General features: G+C 39.0%; 1 protein-coding gene across 1 annotated transcript in view; it reads left to right on the top strand.

The window, feature by feature from the left end:
• KIFAP3 (kinesin associated protein 3) overlaps positions 1 to 27,989 on the top strand; it is a 71,202-nt gene that overhangs the window by 29,094 nt on the left and 14,119 nt on the right. Inside the window, exons 12-19 of the mRNA XM_040610645.1 lie at positions 4,093 to 4,201; positions 5,462 to 5,574; positions 6,476 to 6,641; positions 6,850 to 6,975; positions 7,379 to 7,477; positions 8,898 to 8,983; positions 17,801 to 17,990; positions 22,315 to 22,414. Coding sequence (XP_040466579.1) covers positions 4,093 to 4,201; positions 5,462 to 5,574; positions 6,476 to 6,641; positions 6,850 to 6,975; positions 7,379 to 7,477; positions 8,898 to 8,983; positions 17,801 to 17,990; positions 22,315 to 22,414 — 989 coding nt within the window. The remainder of the gene's footprint in view (positions 1 to 4,092; positions 4,202 to 5,461; positions 5,575 to 6,475; positions 6,642 to 6,849; positions 6,976 to 7,378; positions 7,478 to 8,897; positions 8,984 to 17,800; positions 17,991 to 22,314; positions 22,415 to 27,989) is intronic.

The following is a 27,989-nucleotide window of genomic DNA, read 5'->3' as shown; positions in this document are numbered from 1 at the left end:
ACCTTGTGGAAAGTATTTCCTTTACAGTTTTAGAAGGCATTCTTTGCTGATCCCATTGGGTATCAAAATTTCAACGTCTCCAGTATTACAGGATATGAACTGGAAACCAGCCAAGCAGTGTTCTGTTGCTACATGACAATTCTTTTTCCAACTGCAGGCATGTACAACAGGGGAGACTGGGGAAGGCTCTTCACCGATCTTTCAGGCTACAGTTTGTTGCATACCAGTTTGTCTCCAATCATAGTCTTTGATCCAAGCACAGAGACAATTATCATGCAGTTTTAGGTTTTGTGTGTATGTTGTTTGTGTGTTTTGTTGGAGGTGGTTTGGGGTTTTGGGTTTTTTTTTGTTTTGTTTTTTGGTTGGGTTTTCTTTTTTTAACTAGTACCAAATCCTCTCTTGCTGATCTCTTTCTCAGTCCTGATGAGGCTGGAGTTGAGAAAGCCTGTGTTGCATAAGTGTAAAAGCTCACCGGTAGCTTTTTCAGAATTGCACCATGGTATTTTCTTTCCTGCCAAAAATGTTTTTAGCATCAAATGCATCCAGAATGGGAAGTTGCCATGGAAAGTTTTCAGAATGTCATTATCTCATGACAGAAATGGTGATGTTTTTCCAAATACAGGAAGATTTTGGAGAAAGGAGATGGGAGAACTGGTGGGAATAACTAGTATATGTTACAAAATGGTCTTATAAACACCCTGCTTACTGCTTTTTCTGCAAGAAGCAATTATATGTTAAGGCATTTGCATGATATAAGGGACCTGCTTTGTTCTGAGAAGTTACCAGCCAGACCAGAATTCATGCACTGTGTTTCAGGGCTTGCGTATAACGTGCTTTCGGAGAATCTTGGCATGTTTGGTTTTTTTTTAGATCCCCAGTGCCAAATGTAAAGAGCTGTGGAAACTTCAGTGATATAATCTGAGCTTTGGTGAATGTCACTGTTCTGATAGGCAGTGACTGCTCTTCCCAGTGCTTACAGAGCTGTATCCAAAGACTAGTGGAGCAGGAAATAAGTCCACTGCCTTGATTGGACTTTGGCCAAAACTACAAATTTTGAAGGATACCTATGGCTATTGATGCTTCAGTAGTCAATGGAATTACTCACAGATCACATCTGCTGACTGGTCAAAAAGGACAAGCTGGACGACCGGAGCTTAAATTTTATTAATGAGTGTTCAAAATCAGGACAATCAAGGAAGACAGAGACGGCAGAAAACATGGGGAAATTGATGAGGCCGCAGGAGAAGAAAATGACCTTTTTTAAAAGCACTCGCTGCCATCTGATTTTACCCTGGATAGCCAAATTCTCTTTGCAATGGCAGTAGGCGCCCTTCTGTGGTCCGCATCCAAACTGGCAAATACTCAATAATGAATGTCTAGCTGTCGTAGAAAGTGATTGGAAAAATCAGTCCCCTGTTTTCAAACACTTTGCCTGTTCAAAGTGACAAGGGCTTGCGCGTGCTGTCCCAGGTAAACATCCTTGTGGATTGCAGGAGTTAGTGGGTGCTATTCTAGTAACAGTTAAAAGTGAGTATTAACAGTTCATTCTTGTTTAGACCTCAGCAATGCGTGTTTTGTTTAAATAGGTGCAAATGCCATCCAGATGCTTATAAAAGCCTTTATTGGTAATAACCTGGCCAATCAAAGGGCATGGTTAGGCAGTGATGTCATGGTGATATTTAATATTTTACCGCAGAGCAGTGTGCAAGGTTCTCTGCAGCTACCCACATGTTTTCCACCACAGTTGTCCTGTTTGGCCCCTCTTTGATCTATAAGCTTCTTTTCAGCTTAATGCTGGTAAACGTCCTCTCTTGACAGCACCCTTTGCTCCTGTCCGCCATTATCTGCTGAAGTTCAGAAACCAGAGCATCACTTCAAACAGCAGAGTTAGGGAGTAGCCGGTCAGGAGAGATTCCTGAGGCATGCAGTTCTGGCATAATCATTCAAAGATGTTTGAGCTGGGCTTGGGGAGGGGGTTGGACAGAGGTGTATGTGAACAGAGAGCTGTGGGGGTTGGCCTCTGGTCACTGGTAAATAAGTGAAGGCAGGTGCCAGAGAGTCTAGACACAGTGATTTCAGTCCTGGTCTGTGGTATCTGATACTCAATATGGGACTTGTCTGATTGAACACTACTGCCTCTTCATTGCACATGCTGCAGTCTTTTTACTGCCTTCCTGTTAAATCAGTAAAAGATGACAATGGACATAGTAAAAGCAGAACAAATTTAATTTTAATATTTCCTATTTGGCAGCAATTACTCTTCCTTTTGAAGTGGCACAAGAAGCAATCAAATTAAATGAAGACATAATGGGAAACATGGAGTTCGTACGAAACTATTACTTTAAAATTTGAACGGCTTTAATTGAAACTGGATATATTTTTTCTTTTTATAGAGAAGTAGTTCAGTAATTAACAGTGTAATCCCATCTTGTTAAACATCTAATTTCCACAGATTTTGTATTGTGTAAGTAATGAGAATGTTTCCCTTCAAATTATTCGAAGGGTTTTAAAAATCTGTTTTTAAAGCTTTTGTAACAGAAGAGTTGCAGGGGGTGATTTTTGAATGCTTGGGTTTACTTGTTAAGTGGCAACTTTCTTCTCTGGTTAATTCACTCTTACGTGGCTGTCAGGCTTACGGATTTAATAAACTAGGGATTTTATAAGTTCTTAAAACAACCTACAGAAATCTGATTCTGCCTTTTTAAAAAAGGGAGGAAGAAATCAATGATAGCTTTTAAATGAGTACATTGAAGTCCCAGAAAGAGATAACTATGGTGTTACTTTTTTATTATTATTTTATTTCAGTCCATTTGAAACAACTGCTATCTTATAATAGATAAACTCATAAAATTGCTGTAGTAAAAGGCTTTGGAGTGAAATTCCTGCAATCTTATTGTTCCTTTTTTTCCCCCCTCTCTAGGGTTGTTCACTACTTGCTCTAGTTTTTAGTGCATTACTGTCTTTCCACCAGGGGGCAAGCACACAAATATTTAACTATCAGTTGTTGCTTTCTTTTCCCCCCATGTCTTTGACACAAACTGAGCTACACTTTTTTTTTTTTTGTACCTTATGTCCTGCTTATCTTTAAGTTCAGTTGTTTCTGCTTCCAGTAATCTGAGTCTTGTCATCACGCTGCTTTGCATTATAATCTTGACGTGTCTTGTGAACTGAGCAGGTTTTAGGAGCAAATAGGGTGATGTCCTGCAGCCCCTCAATGAGGTAGTCATGCAACTTGTCTGCCATGGTTGGAAATAGAAAAAGAAACACATGTATTTGTCATCTTCCTATATTCAATATGCCATTTCAAAAAATGTTCATACTGAGCAAAAAGAGGCTAGATAGATAGCCTGTGATGTAATGGACCATATAGGTGCCAGGTGTATAAAATGATGTCAGTCCATAGACTGTCTGCATAAGGAATCATCTGGCAACTCACTGACACTTACTGAACAGTTGGAACAGGATTATAGGCAATTGTCTACTTATGTTAACCCAGGTGGTTCTGTCCAATTACCAAAGAACAGGGCTACTATTGAAAAATCTTGGTATATGGCAGTGTTCAGATCTAGCAGGGGAAGCTGCAAAGATAAAGCACATTGCTGCAGATACAGCTAGTTTACCTATGAATGGAGTAATTGCAAAGCAAAATAGTAGCAGAATTATTCTGCAATTAAGTATCTGTTTAGAGTCTAATTTTATTAAATGACCAGGTATTAATCTGACTTTCTGTGGAACTAAGTTGTGGAGTTTTTTTCCTATGTTGAGTCTACCAAAGCTTTTGCAGCAAATTTATCTATTTGTAACTTTAAAAAAACCCAATAAAAATAAAAAATACAGTGGTAGCAATAAAATGTGACTAACCCAAGTTAATTTAAGGTGATGAGTTACTGCCATTTTTGGCACTTTATAAGCATTGTTATCCCCAAATAATGGAACTGTATATCTTGTGCCCTTGACCTTTATAACTTTACTGTGGAAATGCTGAATATTAATTAAAAAAAAACAACAAACTACTGTAGTTGACATAATAACATTGCTTTTCTAACGCTTTGGAAAGATTGATGACTTAAGTGTGCTTGTGTTTCTCGGCAGTTAATGAAGATGCTTTTTGAATGTCCTGATGAGCGAGTTGACCTGGAACTTATTTCTTTCTGTATTAACCTTGCTGCTAACAAAAGAAATGTACAACTTATCTGTGAAGGTAAGTGTACTGAGATTTTACTGTTTTCTTGGAGATGACAACGCTTTATACACACTTATTATCAATGTGTATGTATTTTTAAAAAATAAAACGCACAGTGTTTGGGTAACTATTACAAACAAATGGCCGTATCCTCACCAAAACTTGTCTTGGTGGCAGGAGTGACATTGAGTAGCCTCACATGCCCACATCTTTCACATGTGCATGTAGTTCTGTAAAGTGCACTGATGACATTATTGTGGGAAACTATGGCTGTACAGAGAGATCAAGGTTTTGTTCTATCTGATGCCTAAAATCCATCTTCAGCTTATCAGTGTTTCACCTCTCAGTACCAAATTAGAAACACAGTGGTGGTGTTTAGTTGCATCTTTCCAATTTTTTTTTAAATGAGCGTGTTGGGTTCTAGTGTTTTGTTACGTGGCATAGATGGGTTCTTTACTTCATTCAGTAGCTCTCTAGGTTGCTTTTAAAGTTTCATGATTTTCATACTAAGTTTTAAGCAGAACGTGATTATTCAGTAGCTCTAATTTTCACTTGTGCTAAAAATTTTCATTATGAACTATTGCGGTATATTACTGGACTTTAAAAAGGACAACTACTATCAATGGATTCTGTGACCAGCAATTCCACTTTAAAATTCTGCATAGCTCTGTAGAAGGGAGAGCAGGGAGATCCAGTTTTATATTAAATGTACAAATGAAATTCAAGCTAGTAGCACTTACTAGGTCGGCAAGGTGACCTTTTAGAAATGTAACAGTGGGACTTGCCTTTTACCATCAAGTACTTCAGATCTGTGTATGTCTGTTACGTGTATTCCCATGTAATGATCTATATGGCTGGTAAATAATGTTTTAAAACCGTAACAATATATTTATTCTGTGGACTGGGGAGAGAAATCTCAGAGTTAATACCAGCGGCTGTGCTGCATCTCTGCTAACTGCACTTGATGATAGGATAGTGGTTTGGATCTAGAACTTTTTTTGGTCTAAGAATAAACAACTAAGTACACCTTTAGCATTTAGTTATTTATCTGACTTTTTAAGTGTCCCACTGGTACATATGGACAAAGTGGTTTTTTTGGATAAGCCGTGGAATTTATACAGAGCAGGTCTTTTCTTTTCAACTTAAACTTGGAAGAAGAAATAGTTCCTGTCTATATTCCTCACTTTTCCTTTTAAACCTTTAAAGATAAAGCTGTCTTTCTGTGTGTGCCTGTTCTCTTCCATTTGGAGGATTTCCTAAGTGTTTGTTTCTTTTCAGGAAATGGTTTGAAAATGCTAATGAAGCGGGCTTTGAAATTTAAGGACCCATTGTTAATGAAGATGATCAGAAATATTTCACAACATGATGGGCCAACTAAAAGCCTGTTTATTGTAAGTACTATCTATTATCTAATGTGACCTCTGATTCTTCCTACTGGAGAAGACTGGCTTTGGAGAGCTGCTGTGTTTTGTCTTTACAAGGTGTCCAGTTTAGGTTTTCTTGGCTGTCATGGTTTGATTTATGTTTGGTTGTATAAGGCTATCTTGGCTGGTAGATCAGGGTTTGGATCCCTCAGTACAGGGAAAACAGATCTTAAGCTGCATCCAGTAAGTCCCTGTTCTAAAATAAACGCACAAAAAAAACCCCCAGCTGCTGGGGTGAACATCATAACAATTAACAGTTATCCTAAATGTCTGCTTTTAGAGCTAGAGGGCAAAATAAAGTGGGGCTTTTTTTCCACTGTGCCAAATGTTTTATATAAGTGGATATTTAAAAATTTTGAATACTCAATATTCAGTTAGCTGCCTTTTCCAAAGAAGGGGGAGCAATACAGTGTCCTAATTGTGGAAATTTTAAACATGCTGTTAAAATGAGGATTGAATATCAAAATTGTCTTAAAGCAGTATGGAATTAGTAAGTAGAATCCATGATTTCCCTGTTCATGTTGCTAGAAAATCTTATAGTTGTTTCTTAAAATTTTTAGGAAGAGGACTCCATTACTGTCACTAACACAGTATGGTGTTCTCTATCTTCTTTCCCTTATTTTCTAACAGCTTTCTCAAACTGTATGTTCAGTAGCTACTTTTGGAACATCTGAACAAATGATCCACACCTCTTGAAAGTGAAAGGAAGGAGAGGAAGAATGCTGAAATGTTTTCTTGGGTTGTTCTTCAACTGAAATTGAAACTGTTATTAGCTCTCCTTTTGAGAACTAGTTTTGATTTGAGAGTTGTGAGTTCTTCAGAAGCCCAGATTATTCACCTGTAGTGTGTGTTGCTGTATTTTCTTTAGGATTACGTTGGTGATTTAGCAGCTCAAATATCAAATGATGAAGAGGAAGAATTTGTGATTGAATGCCTGGGAACACTTGCAAATTTGACCTTACCAGATCTGGACTGGGAACTTGTGCTGAAAGAGTACAAACTGGTTCCATACCTCAAAGATAAACTTAAACCAGGTCTGTCCAAAGTTTGGTTAGTCTTTCAAAGTAGAGTCTCTTGAAAAACACTTAAGAGTGCTCTTTTAGAGGAGAGTCTGTTTACCTTTGTAATTTGTGATTGTTTGGGGAAACAGAACACTGAAGAACAGAATCATATCTATGGATAAATACAGAACGAGATTAGGAGTTTCTAAGAGGTAATACTTTCTGCCTTCTGACTTACCAGGTTCTGCAGAAGACGACCTTGTTTTGGAAGTGGTGATAATGATTGGAACAGTTTCTATGGATGACTCGTGCGCAGCTCTGCTGGCTAAATCTGGAATCATCCCTGCACTCATTGAGCTTCTAAATGGTATATTGCCCTGTTTGGCTCTAGGTCTTATTTTTCAGAGGAATTTAGTTGACATGCTGTAACTGAATGTAGCATTCATTTTCTCTTGCAAGCCAGGGGTAGATGTTTTGTATATGAAAGGAGGAGCAATTACTCTGTTATTGATAGAGAGATACTGACTAGTGGTCTTAATAGATTCAATTTTTCCCACATATCAACAGCTCTTGCTGCAATCTGTAGTCTTTCTACTTGACTGGAGCAGGGAAGAAAACACTAGTTTTGTGTTATCAGGTGAAATCTCATGCATAACACTGAACTGTCTAGCTGACATGTAAAAGCTGCACTTGCTCTAAGCATCAAGAGCTTCTAGTTGTGAGATCTGAAATTGTGGTGTGTGGTTTCTTCTTTTTTTTTTTCCTTGCAGCTCAGCAGGAGGATGATGAGTTTGTCTGCCAGATCATCTATGTATTTTATCAGATGGTCTTCCATCAAGCCACCAGAGATGTCATTATCAAGGAAACCCGTATCTTTTGAAAGATTAAATATCTAGAATTGCAGCACTTAATTTGCCATCACTTATGTTTGGCCTATATTTCTCTTGCATAAACCTTCTGATCTCAGAGGTTTCTTTGTAAATGGTTTATTTCACCTGAAGAAAAAAATCCAAGCAGCCTAGGCTTGTAGATGGACTGCAAGATTAGTAGTTAAGGTTAAGAGTTAGGTTTGCTTTGAAACAGGGAGGGGCATAGGAGGGGGATCACTGGACCAGATGACCCATTAGTTCCTATCCAGTCTGATTTACTGCATGAATTTGTTTTGCAAATCATAGTCCATAAGTAAAACTTACATAGAGTGTAGCCATTGCACTGCACCTTTATATATGTATTGCATAGCCTGAAGTTATATGCATTAAAATACTTTAATAGCGTTTTTCTTCTTTCGGTCTGGACAACATAAATAATGCCTGCTCTGTATTTTTTGCACACCTAATTGTTCTTTGAATTTTATGTTTCGCATAAGTATCCCATCTTCTTCCCACTGTGGACACTTTGATTTCTGTTCCTGCCTTTCCTCTTTCTCCTTTTTCTGCCTGTCTGTTGATGCCTGAATCTGTTCTTTGCTTTCCCCATGTCATGGATCTGTTAAATTCGAATATTTTTAAGGGTACTTGTAACTCCTGTTCAGTCTTTACTACTTATTTTTTCAGTCACTGCTGATGTTGAGCTCTTTCAGATGATACAAAAACTATGGATAGTGTCACTAGCTGTCTTTATAGGCCTTAACTGAATGTTAAATTTTATTGAAACATAAAGAATAGGTTGAATGGAGCCCTTGTAGAGATAGCAGATTAATGATTGCTTTGCTAATAATACAAAGATTACTTCTTAATGTCCTCTTTCATTTAACCTCTGTGGAATATCTGAGAAGCCATTTGGGATGTTGTTCTCTGCCTCCCATTGAGACTCCTAGGTGGCTAGCTTTGAAAACCAAAAATAATTTGCATGTCATTTTATATATGTAATGATAAAGCACCAACATGTGAATAATGCTTTTCTGACTCAAAATGAACGAGAGTAGTATTAATGCTATCATTTTCGGAATAGATTATCCTCAATATTTTTGAGGCAGATGCATTGGAAACTTTTTTTTTAACAGTCTCAAAAGATTAAACCATTTCACAAAATATGTGCCTTTTGGGCTAACATGTTGGGTGCATGGATTTCCTGTAACAGATCAGAATGTTTTTCCCTTTGTAAGGGACATGTAATATTTCAGCAATTTTGAAAAATATTTGAAGGAAGGCTGCTGAACTTAGTATGTGATGAAAAATTCCTGACTATGGTTCGTAATGAAATTTGTAGTTGGAAGAACACAGGGATGTGAAAAAAAAAAAAAAACAACAACAAACCCAACAGTTTTTGTCCTTAACAGTTTCTTTCCAGAGGCTCCAGCATATCTTATAGACCTGATGCATGATAAAAATGCAGAGATTCGCAAAGTTTGTGATAACACTCTGGATATTATAGCGGTAGGTCTGATATTTTTTGTTTGTTCATCTGTCCTTAAAGAATATCTTTACATGAGATGATTCTAAAATAACTAAGTAAGCAATAACTTGGAAATCAAGAATATTGTTTGTGTGCAACTTTCTAATCACATAGGTAGAAGGTAAGTTTTCATGGGACAATGACGATCATTAATCTAGGCTATGTAGCAAACTTCCAGAAAATGCATATATGCTTGGCAAATTCATATCCGTTAGTTTTACGCTACAGACACTTTTAAAGAGTGCTTTTATACTTAAATAAATTAATCATATTACATAAGTATGTCAAGCTTTCATTATTTCTTAGTTCTCCAAACAAATGGCTCTTGTTACCCAGCAGCTTTTTATTCAGCTTTTGTACATTGCCTGATGCCAATATTTGTTTCAAAAAGAAAATGTGGGCAGTGATCCTGAAGCTGGTTGTTTTCTGCTGGGGGAACATTCAGTGTAGCACTGAACTTTTTAATATTGTCTTCAGCTCTTGGATAGGTTTCCTTTAGCTACATGGCTTAGTTTGTCCAACTATACATTGATCACAATAAACTTCTTGGGACAGTTGTTTTGTATTAAACTACTAACTTGGAAAAAAGAAAGAATAAATTATGAAGTGCTGTTGTGTTATCGGTTCTTATAACATGTATAATCTGCTTCTGGGGATCCTTGACTGCAGCAGCATTAGTATTTTCTAGGATGTTCTTCATTGAAGTAAAGACATTGTGAAACTAATTCCACCTAAAAGTTGCTTCTGGCCTTCTGTTGACAAAAAGAAATGTCACCATTTTGTAGTGTCTTAGGAATGTACAGACTGTGCATCCTTTTGGATGTAGAGTAGCTATCATGAAATCCAGTCTTACAGCCAAAGAGAACTTAAAGGCACTGCTCTAGACTCATAGTTGACTCCCTTAATGCTTTTTGTATCATCTGCTTAGTTTCTTCTGTAGTTGAATTAAGCATATTGCAGCTTGCACTCTGAAAGATTTGATATAGTTGACCTAATCTATGCTGCACAATACCATAGTCTGTTTTGGCTTTTTCTGTTATACTCATTAGTAATGTCTTCTAACTTGAAATTAATCTAAGAAAAAGTAAAATGACGTAACACTTTCTGTGTTGGAATTCATTTTATCTGGCTCTGGTTTTGCTTCATGAAGGTATGGAATGACAATTACGCTCCACTAGTTAGTGGCAGAGTTGGTGTTGACGTCCATTAAGGGCAAGATTTCAACCAAGATGAGTTTGTACTTACTATTTATGATGGACGTCATGTTCAGCTTACCAAGATCAGCTATTTCCAGGGACATCTCCAGTGAAAACAGTAGATTCTTGTCTTCTGGGTGAGGCCAGGCAATCCAAGTGTTCTTTTATCTTGGGGCCAGTACAGTTTCCAAGTGTCTCAGGTGTTGATTTCTTCATATGGGGGAGCTTTGCAGCATGATACGCAATAGCATCTAGGTACTGAAAAATTTTGTTAGTAATATTATTAAGCAACATATATTTTAAGAATCAAGAAGAATAAACAGATTAAGTCATACCTTTATATTCAATATTAACATCTGAAGTAAAACGCATTTGGCTTTTTTTTTTTTCCCTCCAAAGAAGAGGTATTCTTTATGCTAGCTGTGAGTAAATGAGGAGTGCTATGATAATGGATGAGAAGGGCTTCTCGATGTCTTGCAAAAAGCACCGAGCAGGACTTCTACGACCTTGAGGAAGAATGAAGGGAGAAAATTATGTGGTACTGTTCTTACTGGTGGTGGGGGAGAAGATATCAAGCACATACTGAGAGTAGTTTGTGTGGTGGTAAATGACTTTTTTCTTTGCTTGTGGAGCAGTGCCATACTTAGAATGGTGTTCACTGGCAAATTAGGAGAGTTCCCTTTCTGAGAAAACCCATTATCTTGCTGCTGAATTATAAATTGCATAAACCATGACCAACACCATGACCCTGTGGGGGAGCACTATATGCCCTCTTTTCTGGAAGGCTAATCACTAACTGATTCCTTTTTTGACAATGTTGTGAGCTGGTTATGTTTTGTCTCCCAGTACCAAAAATCACAGGCAAAAAAGGCAACAAATTCTGGACGGTGGTGGCAGAAAATATGGAACAGTAAGTTATTAGGACCTCAGATCTCTATAGGTGTTTTGCCATTCAGCTCAGAGGATATGATAAAGCAGCCTGCAAACACTGAGGTGTTTGGTCATGTGGCAATTCTACCCAACTGGTGCCTTCTAAGGTGTCTGAACAGACATAGTGTCTAAGGTTGAAACTTTTTATCTGTGCTAAATCCACACAAAGAAAAACTTAAGTTTTCAGTCTTATTGTTCCGTACATGCTGACAGGATTAGTTCCTCTGATGATGGAAATCAGAAACTAAATGTTGGAGAATAGAGATTTGAAAGTAATTTCTTCTCAGGGAAACAAATGCTTCTTTCACTCATCAATAAGCTCTATATAGTGTGATTGAAATAACACTGAAGAAAATCAGATGCCTTATAAGCCTTAGGGGAGATATGCTTTCTGTAGTAAAGTAATTGTCACAGAAATTATGGAAATGTTACACTAGTGATGATTTGTTTAATATAGCTTGGCTGTACTCTGCCATTGATGAACTGAAACAGATGTGCTGCTTTAGCGTAGTATGTACTGGGGAGTCTCAGCTTTGCGCTGCTAGAAGCAACATATCCCTTTTGTCAAAAAGAAAGTCTGCGTTGATAATTCAGGAATGCTTCAGTCTCCTGTCATGTGCAGAGTCTTGACACCAAACAGCTAATTTAGTGTACATGTACACCTAAAGCGGGACGGGTCCCGCCTGAAATCAGCAGCTGGTGTAGGAATCCCAAGCAAATAAAGTTCCCTTTTCTTCTGCCTCAGAAGCCTGGACACCTGCCACTCAAAGCTTGTGGAAAGAAATGTCAGCTTGATCAAAATGGCTTTACTCCGTTCACCACAGACAATATTATCAAGAGCTGATGGGGTTTTAATTTCTTGGGTTTCTCATTCTTTTTCTGCTCCTAGGTCAGTCTTATTGCAGTTAAATGATCTTCCTTATTTATTCCAAGGATATATAATTAACCATAACCAGATCCTTGGGCTGTGTAGTCTGAGTCTTCCCCCTCCCCCATTTTCCCCCATTTTCCTATTCAATATTTTTACAGTTTTGAATTCAGGCCTGCTGTACAATCTTGTTTCTCTTATGATCAAGAACAGATTGTTTCCTGCAGAAGTAAAACATCATCTAGATGGCTACGGCGTTGTCCACTTGTTTTAGGAAGGGCCTCATGCCTAAGGTGTTTTTTCAGCTCTCCTTCTTTGCCCCAAGTATTTGTAATGAATGCCAAATATTTGCCTTGTGTGGAAAGCTGTGGTAATGAACGGGCTTGCATCTTTGCATGTTAGCTAAGTGCCGTGACACACATCCTCAGTGTTGGGAATGCTGGAATTTCACGTAAGAAGCAGGAATGTGCTGTGAACCCTCAGTGCTCTGGGGTTTGGGGCCAGCTGTGCAAGATGTTGGCCAGCTCTGTTAGAATCAAGGAAGAGCAGACCATGGGGATTTGGTGTGGGCTTTATTTGAATAGGCAGTGTACTCTGAAAACAGATAACCTTTGACTCCAGCTTGGTGTCCTCTTTCCGTGAAGGAGTGCTGTAGTCACTCCAGGAAATAAGGTTCTCCTTTCACTTGTCAAGACTTCCCCTTTCTGTGGTGTCTCTTGTTCCCCTGTTATCCTCTTAACAATCATGAATATAGCGAGGTGGGCAGAGAAGAAATGTGGGGCTGCAGGCTCAACTGCTGACATATGTTTTCACTGATCAACTTCTGCATTGTTAAATTAGCAATCAGTCAGCTTTGGTGCTGGTAGCTTAGAGCATGTGCCCAGCAGGAAAGGCTTCACCGGGACTAGAAGAATAACCTTGCTGCAGGCAGCATTAGATAGAGCAGGCATGTCTTGATTGTTTTTTGTCTTCACATAAACCCATCTTGGACAGATTTCCTTCTAGCATTGGTGCTTGCTCTTTGCAGTTGTAGACTAGGAAAGTGAGCCAAACCACTGATCCGTGTTACTTTGATAACAGCTTGCCAGTTCTCCAAAGGGAAGGGGGGAAGTTTCTTTCTTCAGCTACGGACAGTATAGGAATTCTGTGGATGGTATGCATTTTAGCACCTGAATTTAGGGGGCGTGAATGTTTACTCTTTGCTCTGCCTTGTCATTAGTTCCATATCACAGGTTCCTGTTGGCTTCCCATCAGAATATATTCAGTGATGAACCTGATTGTGAAGAAGTGGCTGTGGGTTGCACAGGTGTAAGTGGTAGAGGGGATTTTTCTTTTTTTTTTTTTTTTTTGGCCTGTGAATGAGCCCTTGGGTGGTACTTACTCTAAGGTCTAAGGTAGGTGTCATAGACACCTGCAAAAGGTGATCCATAACATCTGTTTCTCCTCTTGGTTTATAGAGGCACATAGTTCAAATGACAAGCCTAACTTTTGGATAGCTAGACAAGATAAATCTTTTCTTTCTTAAAAAATGGTTAATTTAACCTTTCCTATAAACTGTATGTTTTAGGGATGGTTAAATAACGAAGAATGTAACATATTATCAAGTACAGCCTTCAACATAATGAGCATTCTACTTACTGTATAGCAGTTCTAGTTTAGTATGAGGAATCACATCAAATGAACCCTATTACAGACCCAATTAAAGGGCAACCACATTAAAGTGAAAAGGAAAATCTGTTTTTCATCAGCTGTGAGAGAACACAAAGCAGATCTGTGTAGCTCTATGTTATCCTATAGTGTGTTAATCAGATACAAGGTGTGACGGAAGCCAGTGACAAAGGGGACCCCTGATAGGGAACAGACATGCTCTGATAATAGGCCAGTTAACGCTTCATAATATTTCAATGGTTCAGTAGTAAACAAAGTTGGAAGTAGAACTTCAAAAAGGATGGCACATTCCTTGCAGAGTCGAACCATACATCTTCTATGACACTTTTGGATTTATGGAAACCGAATGTTAAAAACAGTGATGTCAGGGAGCTCCGGAGAGAATAAAATCAACCTTCAGGATTCCTCCTTTTATGTTTCTGAACATGCAGTACTGGGGGGGGGGGCAGGCAGGGGGTTGGAGAATAGGCACATTTTGTCCACCTTCTTGTTCTCCCACCTACCACTTTTCTAGTAGCCTGACATTTAAAAGGACTGGAGGGCACAAAACTATATTTGCATCTCCATGATGTTTAGTTTTCTGGTTTCATTTTTGCAGGAATTCCTTAGTAAGGAAGGTGTTTTTCATTGCATTCAAAAAATAAAATAACCCAACCAAAACTAACAGACCCACACAAAATAAAAAAAAAAGTTTTTAATAGCTCAAAATATAATTGCTGGAAGACTTGCTGTGTTTTAGGGAATTGTTTTGCTCTAAACTTCTTTAATTTGGTTTCTTTGTGCCTTTTGGCTCTAGTCCTACATTTACAGCTCTTCTTCCATTCTGGTGTTATTCCATTAATCACTTACCCAGTGGTGTTTCTGCACATTTCTGTGGAAAATCTAGAGAGATATTTCTGATCTAGGAGTACTTAAATGAACTTTTTTGTGCTGAGGTTATATAAATTATTGTAGATTAGTGCAAATCATCCTTTTCTGGGATTGCTGCCAGAATGAAACTCTTGACAAAACTGATCATCTATTTAACTCTGGTGCAGTCACTTCTTTGTCCTTGTTGGTCATTCACAGTGAAATGCAAGGTACAAATATAACAAAACAGCCAAACCTCCTGAAGAGGTAACTTGTGGTTATTTTTTCTTTAAGGAACGTGCAGTTAAGTTCAATCTTAGCAGCTGTTAATTTGCCATTCTGTTGCTAATCCTGTTTTCCAAAATTGAATGATTGAGGTGAAATACCTGGGTGTATTAAGCCTCTTAATGGGATGGGAAAAGTAGAATACACAGGAATATTCTGCCCTGTTGTCATTCTCTGAAGAAAAAGTCCATTGGGCTCAGAGAATGTTAACTGATTATTTGTTTTTGTAGAAGGATAGAAAAAGTTCATGTCTACTTGTGACAGACATTCAGCATGTTCAGACAGTGGTGTGGAATGAAACAGCCATGTCGGGCAAGTGGGGTTCGTTTAGGGTTGTAACTTTGGGAAGATTGTTTTCAATCTGTGTTTATGGTAAACGTGAATTAGGTAATTTAGCTGCTGGCCTTTCTGCTTTTGAGAACTTTTAAAGATAAACAAGGTAATGTGAAAGGGATTCAGCTTTCCCACAGATTAGTTTAGTTTGCTCTGTGTTAAAACTGTTTATTTTCCCCCACTTCTTTGCAATCATGATTTCTGGAGTAGTTTTCTTGAGACTGTAGTACAATTTTTGGCAGTTACAAGGTGTTTCTGTAAAGCTTGTAAGTTGGTTGCAACTGCTGGAGGCTGACATAATAGATAGCCCACCATTTAGCGCTGGCAGATGCAGTAAAGGAGATGTTTCCAAGATGCTGGTCAAATATCATCATTGAAAGTCATGCCTTTTTTTTATTAGTCATTTTGTAAATCTTAGTGATGAGCTTGCTTTTTCCAGGGAAGCTCTTGTTTTGCACTGTTATTTCTAGCCTTTCCTTTTAATTGAGTGGAAGCGAGGGAAAAGATCAAGACGCTAAGAAATAGCATGAGATGTTCTTTTCCCAAACATTTCCAAACAGTGTGTGGCATAGGTATGTGTTCGTTGGTTTGGGGTGTCTTGTTTTTTCTTCCTCCCTCCCTAAGGTTGCTGCATTACTATGTGGCTGACAAAAACCTGGAATTTTGCTTGAGGCCACTAGGCACTGAGAATATCTATAGGTCCCACAGATGATACCTGCTCTGTGTATCGAAGTTATGCAGGAGACCAGGTTTTGAGCAGGATTGCTTGTGTGCCAGGATGGTATGGTGGTGAATTAGAAAGGTCTAGTTGAACAGAGGTGGAATTGGAGAAATGTAGAATAATGCCACAGACTGATCAGAACCCCGGACTTGCAGGTACTTGCATGAGTGTCACATCAAAAGGGAGTTTACATTCTGTTTTAAGCTAAGAGAAACAAACTTGCCATTTCTCCAAGTAAAACAAAGTTTAAAACCCCACTGCCATAGGATAAGGGTTTGTGGTTGCACAATATGAGATGATTCCCCCATGAAGTCTTGGATGCTCTAGATGCTCATTAGCCATGTCAGAGAAGCCTCTGCCAGAATGACAGGGCCAGCTGGTTTTTGTGTTACCGACCAGTCAGAAGGGTGGAAAATGCACAGGGCAGAGAGGGCAGAGAGTGTGTTACCTGTGTCAGGTTAATAGCAGTGAAGACAAGGCAGGTTGAATATTAAAGTCAGTTTAAATGCTGCAGTTCCGTCTGTAGGGGTTTCTGAAGCTTAACCTGAACTACTCAGCCCACTTACTCTGTCTTCACTGATCTTTCTTGACCTCTGATTATGGGCAGATCTACTCTTGCACGTCTTGCTGGAGCAGTTTGAGAAATTACCACTTCTGCAGCCAAGGCATTGTCACTAATTGTGTGAACACTCTTCATCCCCTTCAGGGCCAAGTTAAACAGATTTTTAAAACCTTAAACTACTCCAGCTAGATCTCCAAGGGAAGTTTGTCCAGATCATGTGTTAACCAATGTGAGAGTTGAAGTTCAATTTTTCTCACCTTTGCGGTTAGCTTAGAAGACAACAAAGTGGGACCTGTTCTGCGAGGGTATTTCTTCCCAGAAGTAGAGACACTTTGGTTATGAATGTTACTCTTGTTCATAATCCTCTGATTAAAAAAGTACTAACCATGGTGCATTATTTGTGAATCTTCCCAAATTGATAACATCTGGAGATTTCTGATGTTGAGGAGTTTGCTGTAGTTAGCTGTGCCCTATCTTTCCAGTAATATTGAGAAACTGACTATTATCCGCAGGTCTGTGCTCCCTCAGTGGTAATCAACAGCCCACGTAGGCTGCTGTGTTTAGAAGAGCCTTCTAAATAGCTGATTGCAGCGATCGTAGGCTGTTGCTTCCTTTTGATGCTCCTTTATATTGAATATCAGATCACTTGAGTACAATTAGGCTGTAATCCAACTGAAATTTCATGCCTACATTTTATTTCCGTAGTGGCTGGAACCTATATCCTGTTTTCCTCAGCTTTCTGGAGAAGTTCCTCTGAGATTTTTAGTTTTGTTATCTTGGATTCCCATATCCTCTTTATTACAAATGTTGTGTACCATTTTTGTGGGTACTTGATATTAAACATAAAAAGCCATTATAAAATTTGACAAGTTGAAAATTAAATCCTGTCTTGTTGGAACTCGTGAAACAAAATCAAGATTTTTTGTTTTATCACAACCTTCTTTTGTTGTATTCTCTAGTAACTAGTTGTCCTATTGAATGCTCATCTAATGAGGGTGTAGAAGGTACTTGGCCAGTGTTAGTAATTAATTACTGAAATCACCCTGAAAATTGGCAGTAATTGGCTCTTCTTGATAAACCAAATGAGGAGACTATGGTGACAGAACTTCCCTGCTCAAAGCAGGAGTTTTTTCTGGGTGACATAAAGTTACAAACCATGAGAGAACGATTGTACTGCTGCATGTACAAAACCAGAATAATGCCTAGTGCTTGCAAAATAATTCCCTGGTTTGCTCCAAGTACTTTGCAAACTGAATAGAGGATTTAAGTCACTGAGCCCTGAAACTTGCCTATTTTGCTGACATTCAGATCGTCTGCCATTTCCTGTTCAACCAAGCAGCTTTGTCTATACCTCATTCTAAAATTCTGTGTGGTGATTTTTAACAGGAATATGATGAGGAATGGGCTAAAAAAATCCAGAGCGAGAAGTTTCGATGGCACAACTCTCAGTGGCTGGAGATGGTAGAGAGTCGGCAGATGGATGACAGTGAGCAGTATCTGTATGGCGATGATCGTATTGAGCCCTACATCCATGAAGGGGATATTCTGGAAAGACCTGACCTCTTCTACAACGCAGGTAAGGCAGCATGTATTAGTGTTCAGGACTGGGATTGTTACCTCTGTGTTTGGAACGGGAGGTTGACCTGGGGCTGTGGGGAGAATCCCCTGACTCGGAGCAGTGGGACAGCTACCCTTTTGTGTCACTGGGAGCAGCACTGATGTGTGCCAGCTGGGATGGGCTTGTCCTTGTCAGGATATTAATGATGGGTTGAGTACTGTTTGTCAGTGATCTTAAAAAGTGTCACAGGTCTTCAGAAAGATGAGTAGACCTATCAGAGAGCTAATGGACCGTGACAACAGATTTGAATAAAGATGGCCCAGCCTTGTTCTTCACACTTATTTCTTGTGTCAAAGCTTCTTTGCTTTGCAAACACAAGCCCTTTCTCATCCCTGTTAAATTCACAGATATGTGATTTGATGTGGAATTTCGTTCTGCCTCATGTGTTAGTTCTGTAATGAATTTTTATTGCAGATCTTGATGAAGGACTTTAGTTGAGCCACATCAAACTTGTAGGTTTCTTAGCAAAGGCAATCATTCCATGGTTTTAATCTAATCTGTTTGTATGGGTTTTGCTATCATATATCTAGGGAGGTGTGTGAATCTCCTTTGTAAATAATTTTTTTTTCAGTTCCTCATATGACAGAGCTTGATTACTTGACAATTTGAAGTTAGCTTAAAAACAAAAACAAAAAAAACCACCCCAGAATTATTCTTAAGAGTAGTAATGTTCTTGTTTGAGATTAGTGCTAAGAAATTTTCTAAATAAAAAAGGCTTCTCATCATTTTGCTTAATCCTATTAGTAGTGCATAATGGCACAGTTCTGGGGGATCTCGGGTGGCATCTGCTGTCTGTCTCCTTTCAAAAAGATTTTGTAGCTCCTAAGAAAATAGAAGTTACCATACTGGATTAAGACACTGATGTATCTAGTCCAGTATTCCCAGCTGTTTCAGAGGAAGGTTAAAAATCTCTGCAGGAGACAATCATGAAATAATTTGCCCACCGGATAAATGTCTTCATAACTTTTCATAACTAGGAGTTGGCTTATGCTCTCAAACTTGTGGTTTTATGTGCTTTTCAAACTCCTGGATGACTGTGTGTGCATGGATATATTTTTTCTAATTGCTGGGTTTGAGTATGTGTTTTTTATTTTCCACAGAAGTGTCCAGTCCTTTGCTATGAAGCATGAGTCACAAAACTCTGCGACTCTGGATGCATTTGCAGGAATAGTAATAAGAAAAACAAAACCACTGAAACCCATAAGCTTTACTTGTAGTTGCAGTGAGAAAATAGTTGTGCAACATCTCGGTAGCATTTCAGAAATTATTCTCAAAGGATATAAGAACTTAGGCATTCTTTTTCTTCTACTTTTAATTGCATATGTCAGCCATAGCAACTTGCATTTTTAGTGGTATGTTTTTTCACTTTTGATTCCTGTAGCTTTTTATCTTGCTCTTCTAGACCTACAAGGTTAGCAGTATGAGCCATGTGTTGTATGGTACCAGGGTCCTTTATTACATCAAGTCTCCTTTAGGCTACCTAAATTAAAGATGTGCCAGCGTGCCTGTTGTAGTCTCCCCATTACAGGCCTTAATTATAAACCTTTGCTTATTTCATAGGGCCACTTTTTTTTCCCTAATTGTGTGAGCTAGAGATGGAGTGGCACCAGTAATGCTGAATTTCCTGGCTTTTAATCATTTATGTTACAGGCTTAATGTTATTTGAACAAAGATTTTTGTGTTGGAATTGATATTTGACCAGGAAGGAGAGGCAGATTTCCAATGATATGTTCTGCAGATGTTTGAAAAGTGCTTTTGTTTTCAAAGGCATAAGAGTAGGTGATTATATTCAAAATACAGGTTCACTTCTCGGGTTCCTTCTGACAAGTGCCAGTAAGGTGTGCTGGATTTATACTTTTGAGATGTGGCCAGAGGGGACATAATATTCCTTTGAAAAGGCTATGGATTATTGTACCAATCGGAGTAGGCGTTTGGGTTTCTGAAAGACAAAGAATTACTTAGTCAAAGAAATAACAAAAATACAAGTCTTTGTGCAGTCGAAATTATCCTATATTTGATCATTTTAGAACTGACCTGCACTGATGGCAGCTGCTCAGTACAAGTGCCTCCTCAGCAGTAATAGTTCTTAAGTTCACCGATGGCGAGATGAATTCATTATTGCAATGATACACCAGCATCTCTCTTGCATATTAATTTAAACCTACATGAGAAACTGGGTAGAATCTCTGAAGTTACCTTTGTGAGCTCGGTGTCTCTCTTGTTCTGGAAGTACATAACCCTAATTTATGTTGAAATGTACATAACAACAGATGTCCTTCAACTGTGTAATGATATTATATGCAGCTGATGCTATCCATGTGCATTATTCATTTTCCCATAATTCATGTGAGCCATAACTCTGAGTGTTATGGCTTGAATGTTAACACTCTTGATTGAAGACACTTTAAGTAGTGGTAGCTCTAGCCTCAGAGTTAAAAGGTAGTGCTTCCTTTATTAGTGTAAAGATAGATGTTGGGTTTAAGTCTCTCTGCTTTCAAATAAGTTTTAACCAAACCTGACTGTTTAAAATACAGGCCCCTAAATTGATTGATCTGAAGTGCTGCAGGTATGAAAGTGCTAATGTTTTCCCTCACTACTTTTCTGTGAAAAATACGGAATAGGTGGTGAGATAAGAAAACCAGGCACAAGTGTTGTTAATAGCCATTTCGACTTGCCTTCCTCTTCTTTGGTCATTTTACATCCGTATGGTATCACAGGGCCCTCGCGTCTCGCTGAACATGCTGAAAGACAGTAATACAGATCTGCACCAGATTACTTGCTTGTCAAGGAGTACTTTTTCACATACTGTATACACATGTATACAATTAGAATGTAGGCATGTACAGCTATCATATGCTGCTAAAATGTAGTCTGATCATGGCTAGCATTTTTCATTTACAGTCTTGCGTTGTATTCAGTCACTTTTCTGTGAGGTTCTACCTTCTAAATGAATCTGTGGCACCTCATCAAATGTCTGTTAGAAATGTAGATGTGTCAATTCTGTTCCTTTTATCATTTGTCACTATATTATCTTCAAAAAACGTCAGGTAAATTCATAAAGCACAGGGAGATTTGTTTGAATGCCTGAGTAGTCATCTCTAAGCCCTTGTGTCTGTAACTAACTTTCCACTGCTTCCTGCACAGGCAGCTTTAGTAGTTTTGAAACCGCAGAGGTTAAGCTATGTGGCCTGTGACTCCCTGGATCTTATCTCTATTTCTTTAAAGTGGGATGGCATTTGTAACTTCCTGGTCATTGGGAATCTCTCTCTCCTTTCTGCTAAACTATTAAAGTATCTGTCTGAATGTACCTGTTGCTGCCCTGTTTTTATTGGGATGCTTTCTGCGCTACAAGCCTGGGATCATTTTCATACAGTAATGGAGACAAACCAATGTAGGGTCTGTTTTAATGAAATAACTCATTTTATCTGATTAGACCTAATACTAATTACCAAGTAAGAACTGTGCCCTTTAGTATTCACAAGAAATGTGTTTTGTGAATGGGAACAGGAAAGAGTTAAGCTGTGCTCTCATTCAGCTGGGGTCAGTTCAGTGATTTCACTTCAAAGACACTCTGGACTTGCACTGATGTAACAGAGGGAAATGTTAGTCCCCAGTTTTCTTCTCTTCCTTGCAAAGCAAGTGGAGACTGTGAAGCCTTTAAGGAGTACTACTGGCTTTACAGATGTCTCCATATGCTAATGTTTTAATACAAAGGAAGCAAAAGAAAACTGTAGCCCATGTTCTTCAGAGGATATCATATGGAAAGACCACCTTTCAGGAAATAGCTAGAAGACATGAAAATATGGGGGAGATGAAAGAAGTAGGTTTGAAGTTGCTTTCCTGTTTTTCTCAACCAGTTTTAAGAGATACAGTGGTGAAGGGTGGAGTCTGGTCAATTTAGACCTTTGCTGCTTTTCTACTTCTGTGCTGCCGGCCCAGATTGATGTTTGGCCCCTCTCATTACCTTTCCTCTGGGCTCGCTTTCACGATGGGGCAGACAAGATGAGTCTTGATAAAACCTTTACAGGTCTGAGGAATAAGGGGTAAGATAATATTTCCTAGCTATGGCTTTTTTCAGGGTATTAGGCTGAGCTACGTGGTGTCCCAGTAAGGTTTTTTCCTTGTAATAGAAGTTGCTGGTTTTCATTATTACTGTCGCTTGACATTTCTCCCAGAAATACTGCAAGTTGCTAATGAAATCCTTAGGCAAACCAGGACAGGTTGCATTGCCTGCTTACCCTGAAGTCATGTTCCTTCATAACAGTCACTGTGTCTGTCATAGATGGCCTAATAGCCCCTGATGGAGCAGTGAGTCCGGATTTCTTCAGCGATTACCATCTTCAGAATGGAGACCTCGTTGGGCAGCATCCCTTCTCTAGCAGGTAGGTTGCTCTTTGTGAGGAATGCATATTATCCAGCGATAGCTATTCAGGTTTCTTTATAGGGCTATGTTTGTGGAGTTCAAGAATTGTCACCCTCATAGCAGCGGGAATGGCTTACGTCGAAGAAGTACGTCTAGTCTGTCTGCTGAATTACATGTTTCTTTTAATATATTAACATATCTGTTATAATACATTATAGCTTTCCAAAAGCTGGAGGATAGAAAAGTAAAACTAGAACACACAACTAACTACATGTTATGACTCGAATGCTATTTAGATTTTGTTGGGAAATACCTAAGAGAAGAGAGGCTTGAGATGCTGATTACCTGGAAGCCTTTTGTCTCCGGTGGTTTAAAATTGTTAAAAATCAGCTGCCAAAACTATTTCTGTGTGCTTGGGGGTTTTTGTTTGGTGGTTTTTTCCCCTTAACCTTAGTCTTGTGAAGGTATTCTCAGTTAGATTACTGAGGGCACTTTGAAAATTTGCTAGACAAGCAAAATATGTCAGCTTGACTTTTGGGAGATGTTTCTCTGAATTCACCCTCTGGTCAGTGACAGCTCCTTCTCTGAAAGTCAGCAAGCTCTTCCAGTTTGAATTTCTGAGCAGACTTCTCCCATGAGTCAGAATAGAAAGACGCTTTTCAAAGAATGAAATCTTTGTAGATCCTGTAGCATTTAGGAAATGCCTTTTAGAAAGCATGAATTATGTACGCTCATTAGAGGAAATACTTCAAACACTTTACAGTCAAGGTACAGAATTCACTTTAACAGGATGCTAGCTGGACATGCCCAGCCCTGTGGTTGAAGTTGCTTCTTTCCAAAGGAAGGATGTTGTTTTCACCACTGACTTTAGTCACCATTTGTAAAGTATGAGTAATTCACAGCATGTATGGCTGAAGTAAAAAAAGATTTTTTCTCCTTTACTTTGACTTCATGTAGTTGTTAAAGGGCAGTAGATGGTTACACTTGTCTGTTTAATCTGCCTGTGATGCACCATAAAGCTGAACATTCAGCAGGAGTGGAATGCTGGTAACATTTTTAAGAACAAATTCAAATGCTTAGCTCAGGGGGAGAAAAAAAAAGTAGGACTTATGGGATGGATTCCCTTGAAAAAAGGAAGTGTTTATACTCCATAAGGATCAAGTTCAGACTAGCGTATTAACCCTTTGCATGGAGCCTGTGTTTGGGAAGGGAATACTGGTGCTGATCGTTTCCAAATGTGCAACTTTCATTTCAGAGCGTGCAGGTGATAGTAAGACTCCAAGAGTAGCACACAGCTTGGACTTCCCTCAGTTTCTCTATGTGACTTGACCATTTGCAACTTTAAAATAGACGCACAGCCCAGGAGATGGCAGATTTCTGTATTAACCAGAATAGTGAGTGGGTATATGGTTGCAACAGTCCTTGGGAGGTGGGGTGAAGGGTATAGGGTGAAGCTTGCAGACTTCTTTGTTTCCAATAAATGTAGATATTGGTTCAGTCAGGATGCTCTTATTTTGCCAGGAAGCTTTTGGCTGGGGGGAAAATAAAAATAGTCTTGAGTGTCTTTGGGTTAAAGATAAAGTAGATCACTCGACCTCAAATTTCAGTCCCGTATCAGAGGGCTACATTGGTAAACTGCTTTTTAATCTGATTGTATTCTAACTAAAATGAGTAGCAAAATACATCTGGTGTGTACCTAGTTAAAATAAGTATTTGTAGAATTTTCTTGTAACGTCTCAAGGCATTTTGGAGGCTCACCTCAAGAAAGAAAACAGAAAAACTGCAGTTTGGCTAATGACAAACTTGGTAATTACCTGTTGACATAGCTTCTGTAAATATTCCAATTTCTCATTAGAATTCTGTTTTCTAGGAAGACTTTTTTCAATATGATTGCTCCACGGATTTATCTGCAGTCCAGACACACAGTCTAATTGGAAACAGTGTGGACTGCTGCAAATGTTCTGTCCTATTTGTAACAGAACAGGACTGAATTGTTTGATAGAATAGATACTGGCAGTCGAATGGCGAATCCTCATTTTCAGATGGGTGTCATTATCGTTTTGAACTTCTTGGCGCCAGCAGCCAGGATTTCCTGATGCTTAGAGCTAATGTAAAATGCATTAGTGCTCCGAGGCATGAGCTGTAGAATTGCCAGTCCCATGAGTTTGGAGAAGTCAGACCCTCCCTTTTCCCAAATTTGAATTGGTGTTGGAAGGTAAAACCATACGTGCTAGAGAGCCTAATTAAAAATAATAGCAGCAAGTCAGGGCACTTTTTATGTGTTATATAGTGTACATTTCATCCATACCAAAACATAATTCTAGGGTATTTTTATGCTTACAGTTTAAAGCTAACAAGAACCTTATGTCAAGGATTTATTTTTAACCAGATCCAGCTTTTAATAAATCAAGATTTTTGTTATAAAAATGGTTCATTTTTCTATTATTAATATTTGAATATGTTTTCAGAAACTGTTTTTAAGGAAAGCTGAGTTACGATTTGCTTAGACAACTAGCAAGTCAGTCCATTGGAACATTTTTTTGTCAGGTCAAAGAGAGATGACCTAACAATGAGTAGATGCATATTTTTGTGGGTTTTATTTATGCTTTTTTTATTTGTTATGCATTTATTTGTTGTGCTTGTGTCTTCTGGACATGGCCTCTTGTATTAGGCTTTTTTATTCTATAATGGAAACAGTTGTTTGCTAAGTAACAGGGTAAATTCTGAAGGAGTCTCTTCTGTCATTTAAGACCACCCTGTGAAATTTGAGGTAGGTGACAACCATGAGCTGACTTCTTGCTACTCAGCTTTGAATAATTTAATCCTTTCTTCACCTTTCTGCTTTCCTATGAGATGAAGACGTAGGATGTATTACCTCTTTAATTTCTCTGAGGTTATTTCCTATCCTTGCAACTTGCTCGGGCTGGATCAGGACTTCCCCTTGCCTCCAGGAAAGCCTGACAAGTCAGCCAGAAAGACTTATATTTTTAGTGCCTGCCTATCGCTGAGAAGCTGATCTAGTGTTGGTGCCCCCAGTGCATTACCAGGGCTTAAGTGTGTTCTGGTCACCAGCTTCATTTTTTGGAGTCAAAGAAATGGATCTGTGAGAGGTTTTCAAGGACTGCAACTGAACTCAAAGTTGCCTTGAAGATTTTTCACTCTAAACAAATATTAGATAATACCTGCGCAAGGGAGCTCAGCCTACACCAGCTGGCATATATCAGATTGTTACTCCAGTTATACTGCATTGAGCAGATAGTGGAAACCAGGTGCTTCCTTGGTTGTAGGATGCTAATTCCAGCAGAGGTTCAGGGCAGCCTCTGCTGTTGCAGTTCCACCACGTTACATTCAGGAAGATTTAGGGGAATTGGAACAGCAGCTATATCCAGATGTGCAATCAGTGTGGTGGCTGATGTTCCTGTAGCCCAGCAGGGATAATGCAGCCGCCTCCTGTGGAGTCCCTGTCCCGGGAGACACTGGACCTACATACCTGGACCTACTGCACAGTCTTGGATGGTTAGGGAAGTCTTTTTTTTTTTTTTTTTTTTTTGAAGTCAAGAGTAAAACGGGAGTTTAAAAAAGCTAAGGTATTTATAGGCACCTGCACTCACAGAGTTAGTGCATAGCAGGTTTTTTTCCCCTATAATTTTTTAAGAGGGAAGCATGAAGTAATAGTGTTAGCAGTAAGAACAGCTATAGATCTGGTGAATTAGGTGGAGTATCTTAGGCGCTGTGTTCTTCAAAGACATTGCCTTCCCTTCACAGAGTTTCTTGGACTTTCCTTTGAAACCCAGAGACTGACTACTGTCAAGAGTTGAGGATGCTACGTTGCATGATCAAGTCTTGCATCATGAAGTACAGAACAACTTTGAGGGGAATTGTAGAAGTATCTAGTCCTAAATTCAGCCTGTAGATTTGCTTGCGTGCTTGCTATTCTGGACATCTCCTGAAGCAAGGAGGGATAATTGTTTCTGGTACATGTCAGCATAAAGAAAAAGCAGCATGTAAGTGACGACCTGGAAAGCTGCCATTTTTCTAATACTGCCACCCTCACTATAGGGACCCAAGGCATTGTTAGAAATGGAAATACTTTGTGTCTGGTAATCTAGCTTGTGTGTCTGTGCAGCTTTAGTTTACAACTCTTATTTCTGAACTACATTCTTAGTGGAGTTGAACTGTTGTGTGTATGAAGTCTATAAATAGAATTATTTCAGAATACAATGTACACAGAAGTGGTGATAAAATACATAAACAGCATCTCTTGTTTTCCTCAAAGGTTTGGAGCTGAATGCAAACAGATTGTAAGGTATGTTTTCTATTCAGCAGAAAAGACATGGCTGAGGAGGTTGTTTTGACAGCTTGTATCCAGGTTTTTTTCATTGGCTAGGAAAAGACTTTTGTGATTAGATTACCAGCTTTGAATCATCTTACTGTCTTTCAGAAGCAGATGGGCATTAGGCAAAGATTTGAAATTTTCATCTGTTATTAAAATCTGTATTCAAGGCTCCTGGTTCTGATAACTGTTAATATAGAGTGAAAGTTTTATGATTCTAGCAAACAAAAAATCCCTCACCTTTTGGCTGATGTGATGACAGTTTAGTGTCTGAGCTGCAAGGGATAAAGACCAGCTGAAAGACATCTTCAAGAATATAGGGTCATTTATCAAATTTTAATCATCTTCTAGAGACTAATTACTTTCTTAAGACACAATCATAATGATGATGGCTAAATATTTTATAATAGAGAGATCCACAGTATTTTCCTTACCCTTTGGAGAAGCAACCATGTTTTACCATTATCTAGTTATAGCTGGGAAAGGTTAAAAGCTAAGTGCGAAAGTCAATTCTCTGTTAATATCTTCATCAGAGTTCACAAATGCTCTCTGTAGCTTTGGAAAGATGAATAGTCAGGAATGCTGGAGCTAGCCAGAACTTTTTTTTTCTTCCTGAGGAAGTTTTCCTCAGTACAGAATCCTTTAACCTCATTATAAAACGTAGCAGAGCTGCCATTGCACAATCTTCGTTTTCAGTGAGACAAGGCGTTTCTGTGTGTGCGCTGTTCCCAGCGTGTGCACTCACATCTCCGCTCAACAGAGCGGATTGAAGCGTCTTCCCAGGAAGCAGTGCGGTTTGGCATGTCAAACCAACCCAGTTTTATGGGGTGACTGTCTGTCTCTGTCCTTGGTGGGACATCTTGCCTCTTGCCTGGATTTACAGCCTCACACTGTAGCTGCGTTTCTTCTTTTTGCCATGGCAGGTCATTGTGATATTTTGTGAGCTGAGTTTATGGAGCCAGGACCTTGCAGGCTGCTCTGCGTTGCCTTCAGTTAGGCTGTGTCTGGTGTTGGCAAGTAACCATTAGCTGTTGTCTTGAGCTGACGGGAACTGCGCTGGTGTGGGCTTCAGTAACTTAATACATGGCCATAGGTCCTGGTGGGAGCATGGGGAAGATCGTTGCTGTGACTTAGCTTATCTCTAGCTACGCTACCCACATGCCATGTCTGCTTGTGCTAAAAGCCCACATTGAAAGGCAAGAATAGTCGTAACCACAGGCCTTTTTTGCTTGGGTACCCTGATGGAGATCAGATGTGAATT

The sequence above is a fragment of the Falco naumanni genome, chromosome 11 (genome assembly GCF_017639655.2).
Source record: "Falco naumanni isolate bFalNau1 chromosome 11, bFalNau1.pat, whole genome shotgun sequence".
Taxonomy (NCBI): Eukaryota; Metazoa; Chordata; class Aves; order Falconiformes; family Falconidae; genus Falco; species Falco naumanni.
Note: the sequence above shows the minus strand (reverse complement) of the source record. Positions and strands in the feature narration are given on the sequence as shown.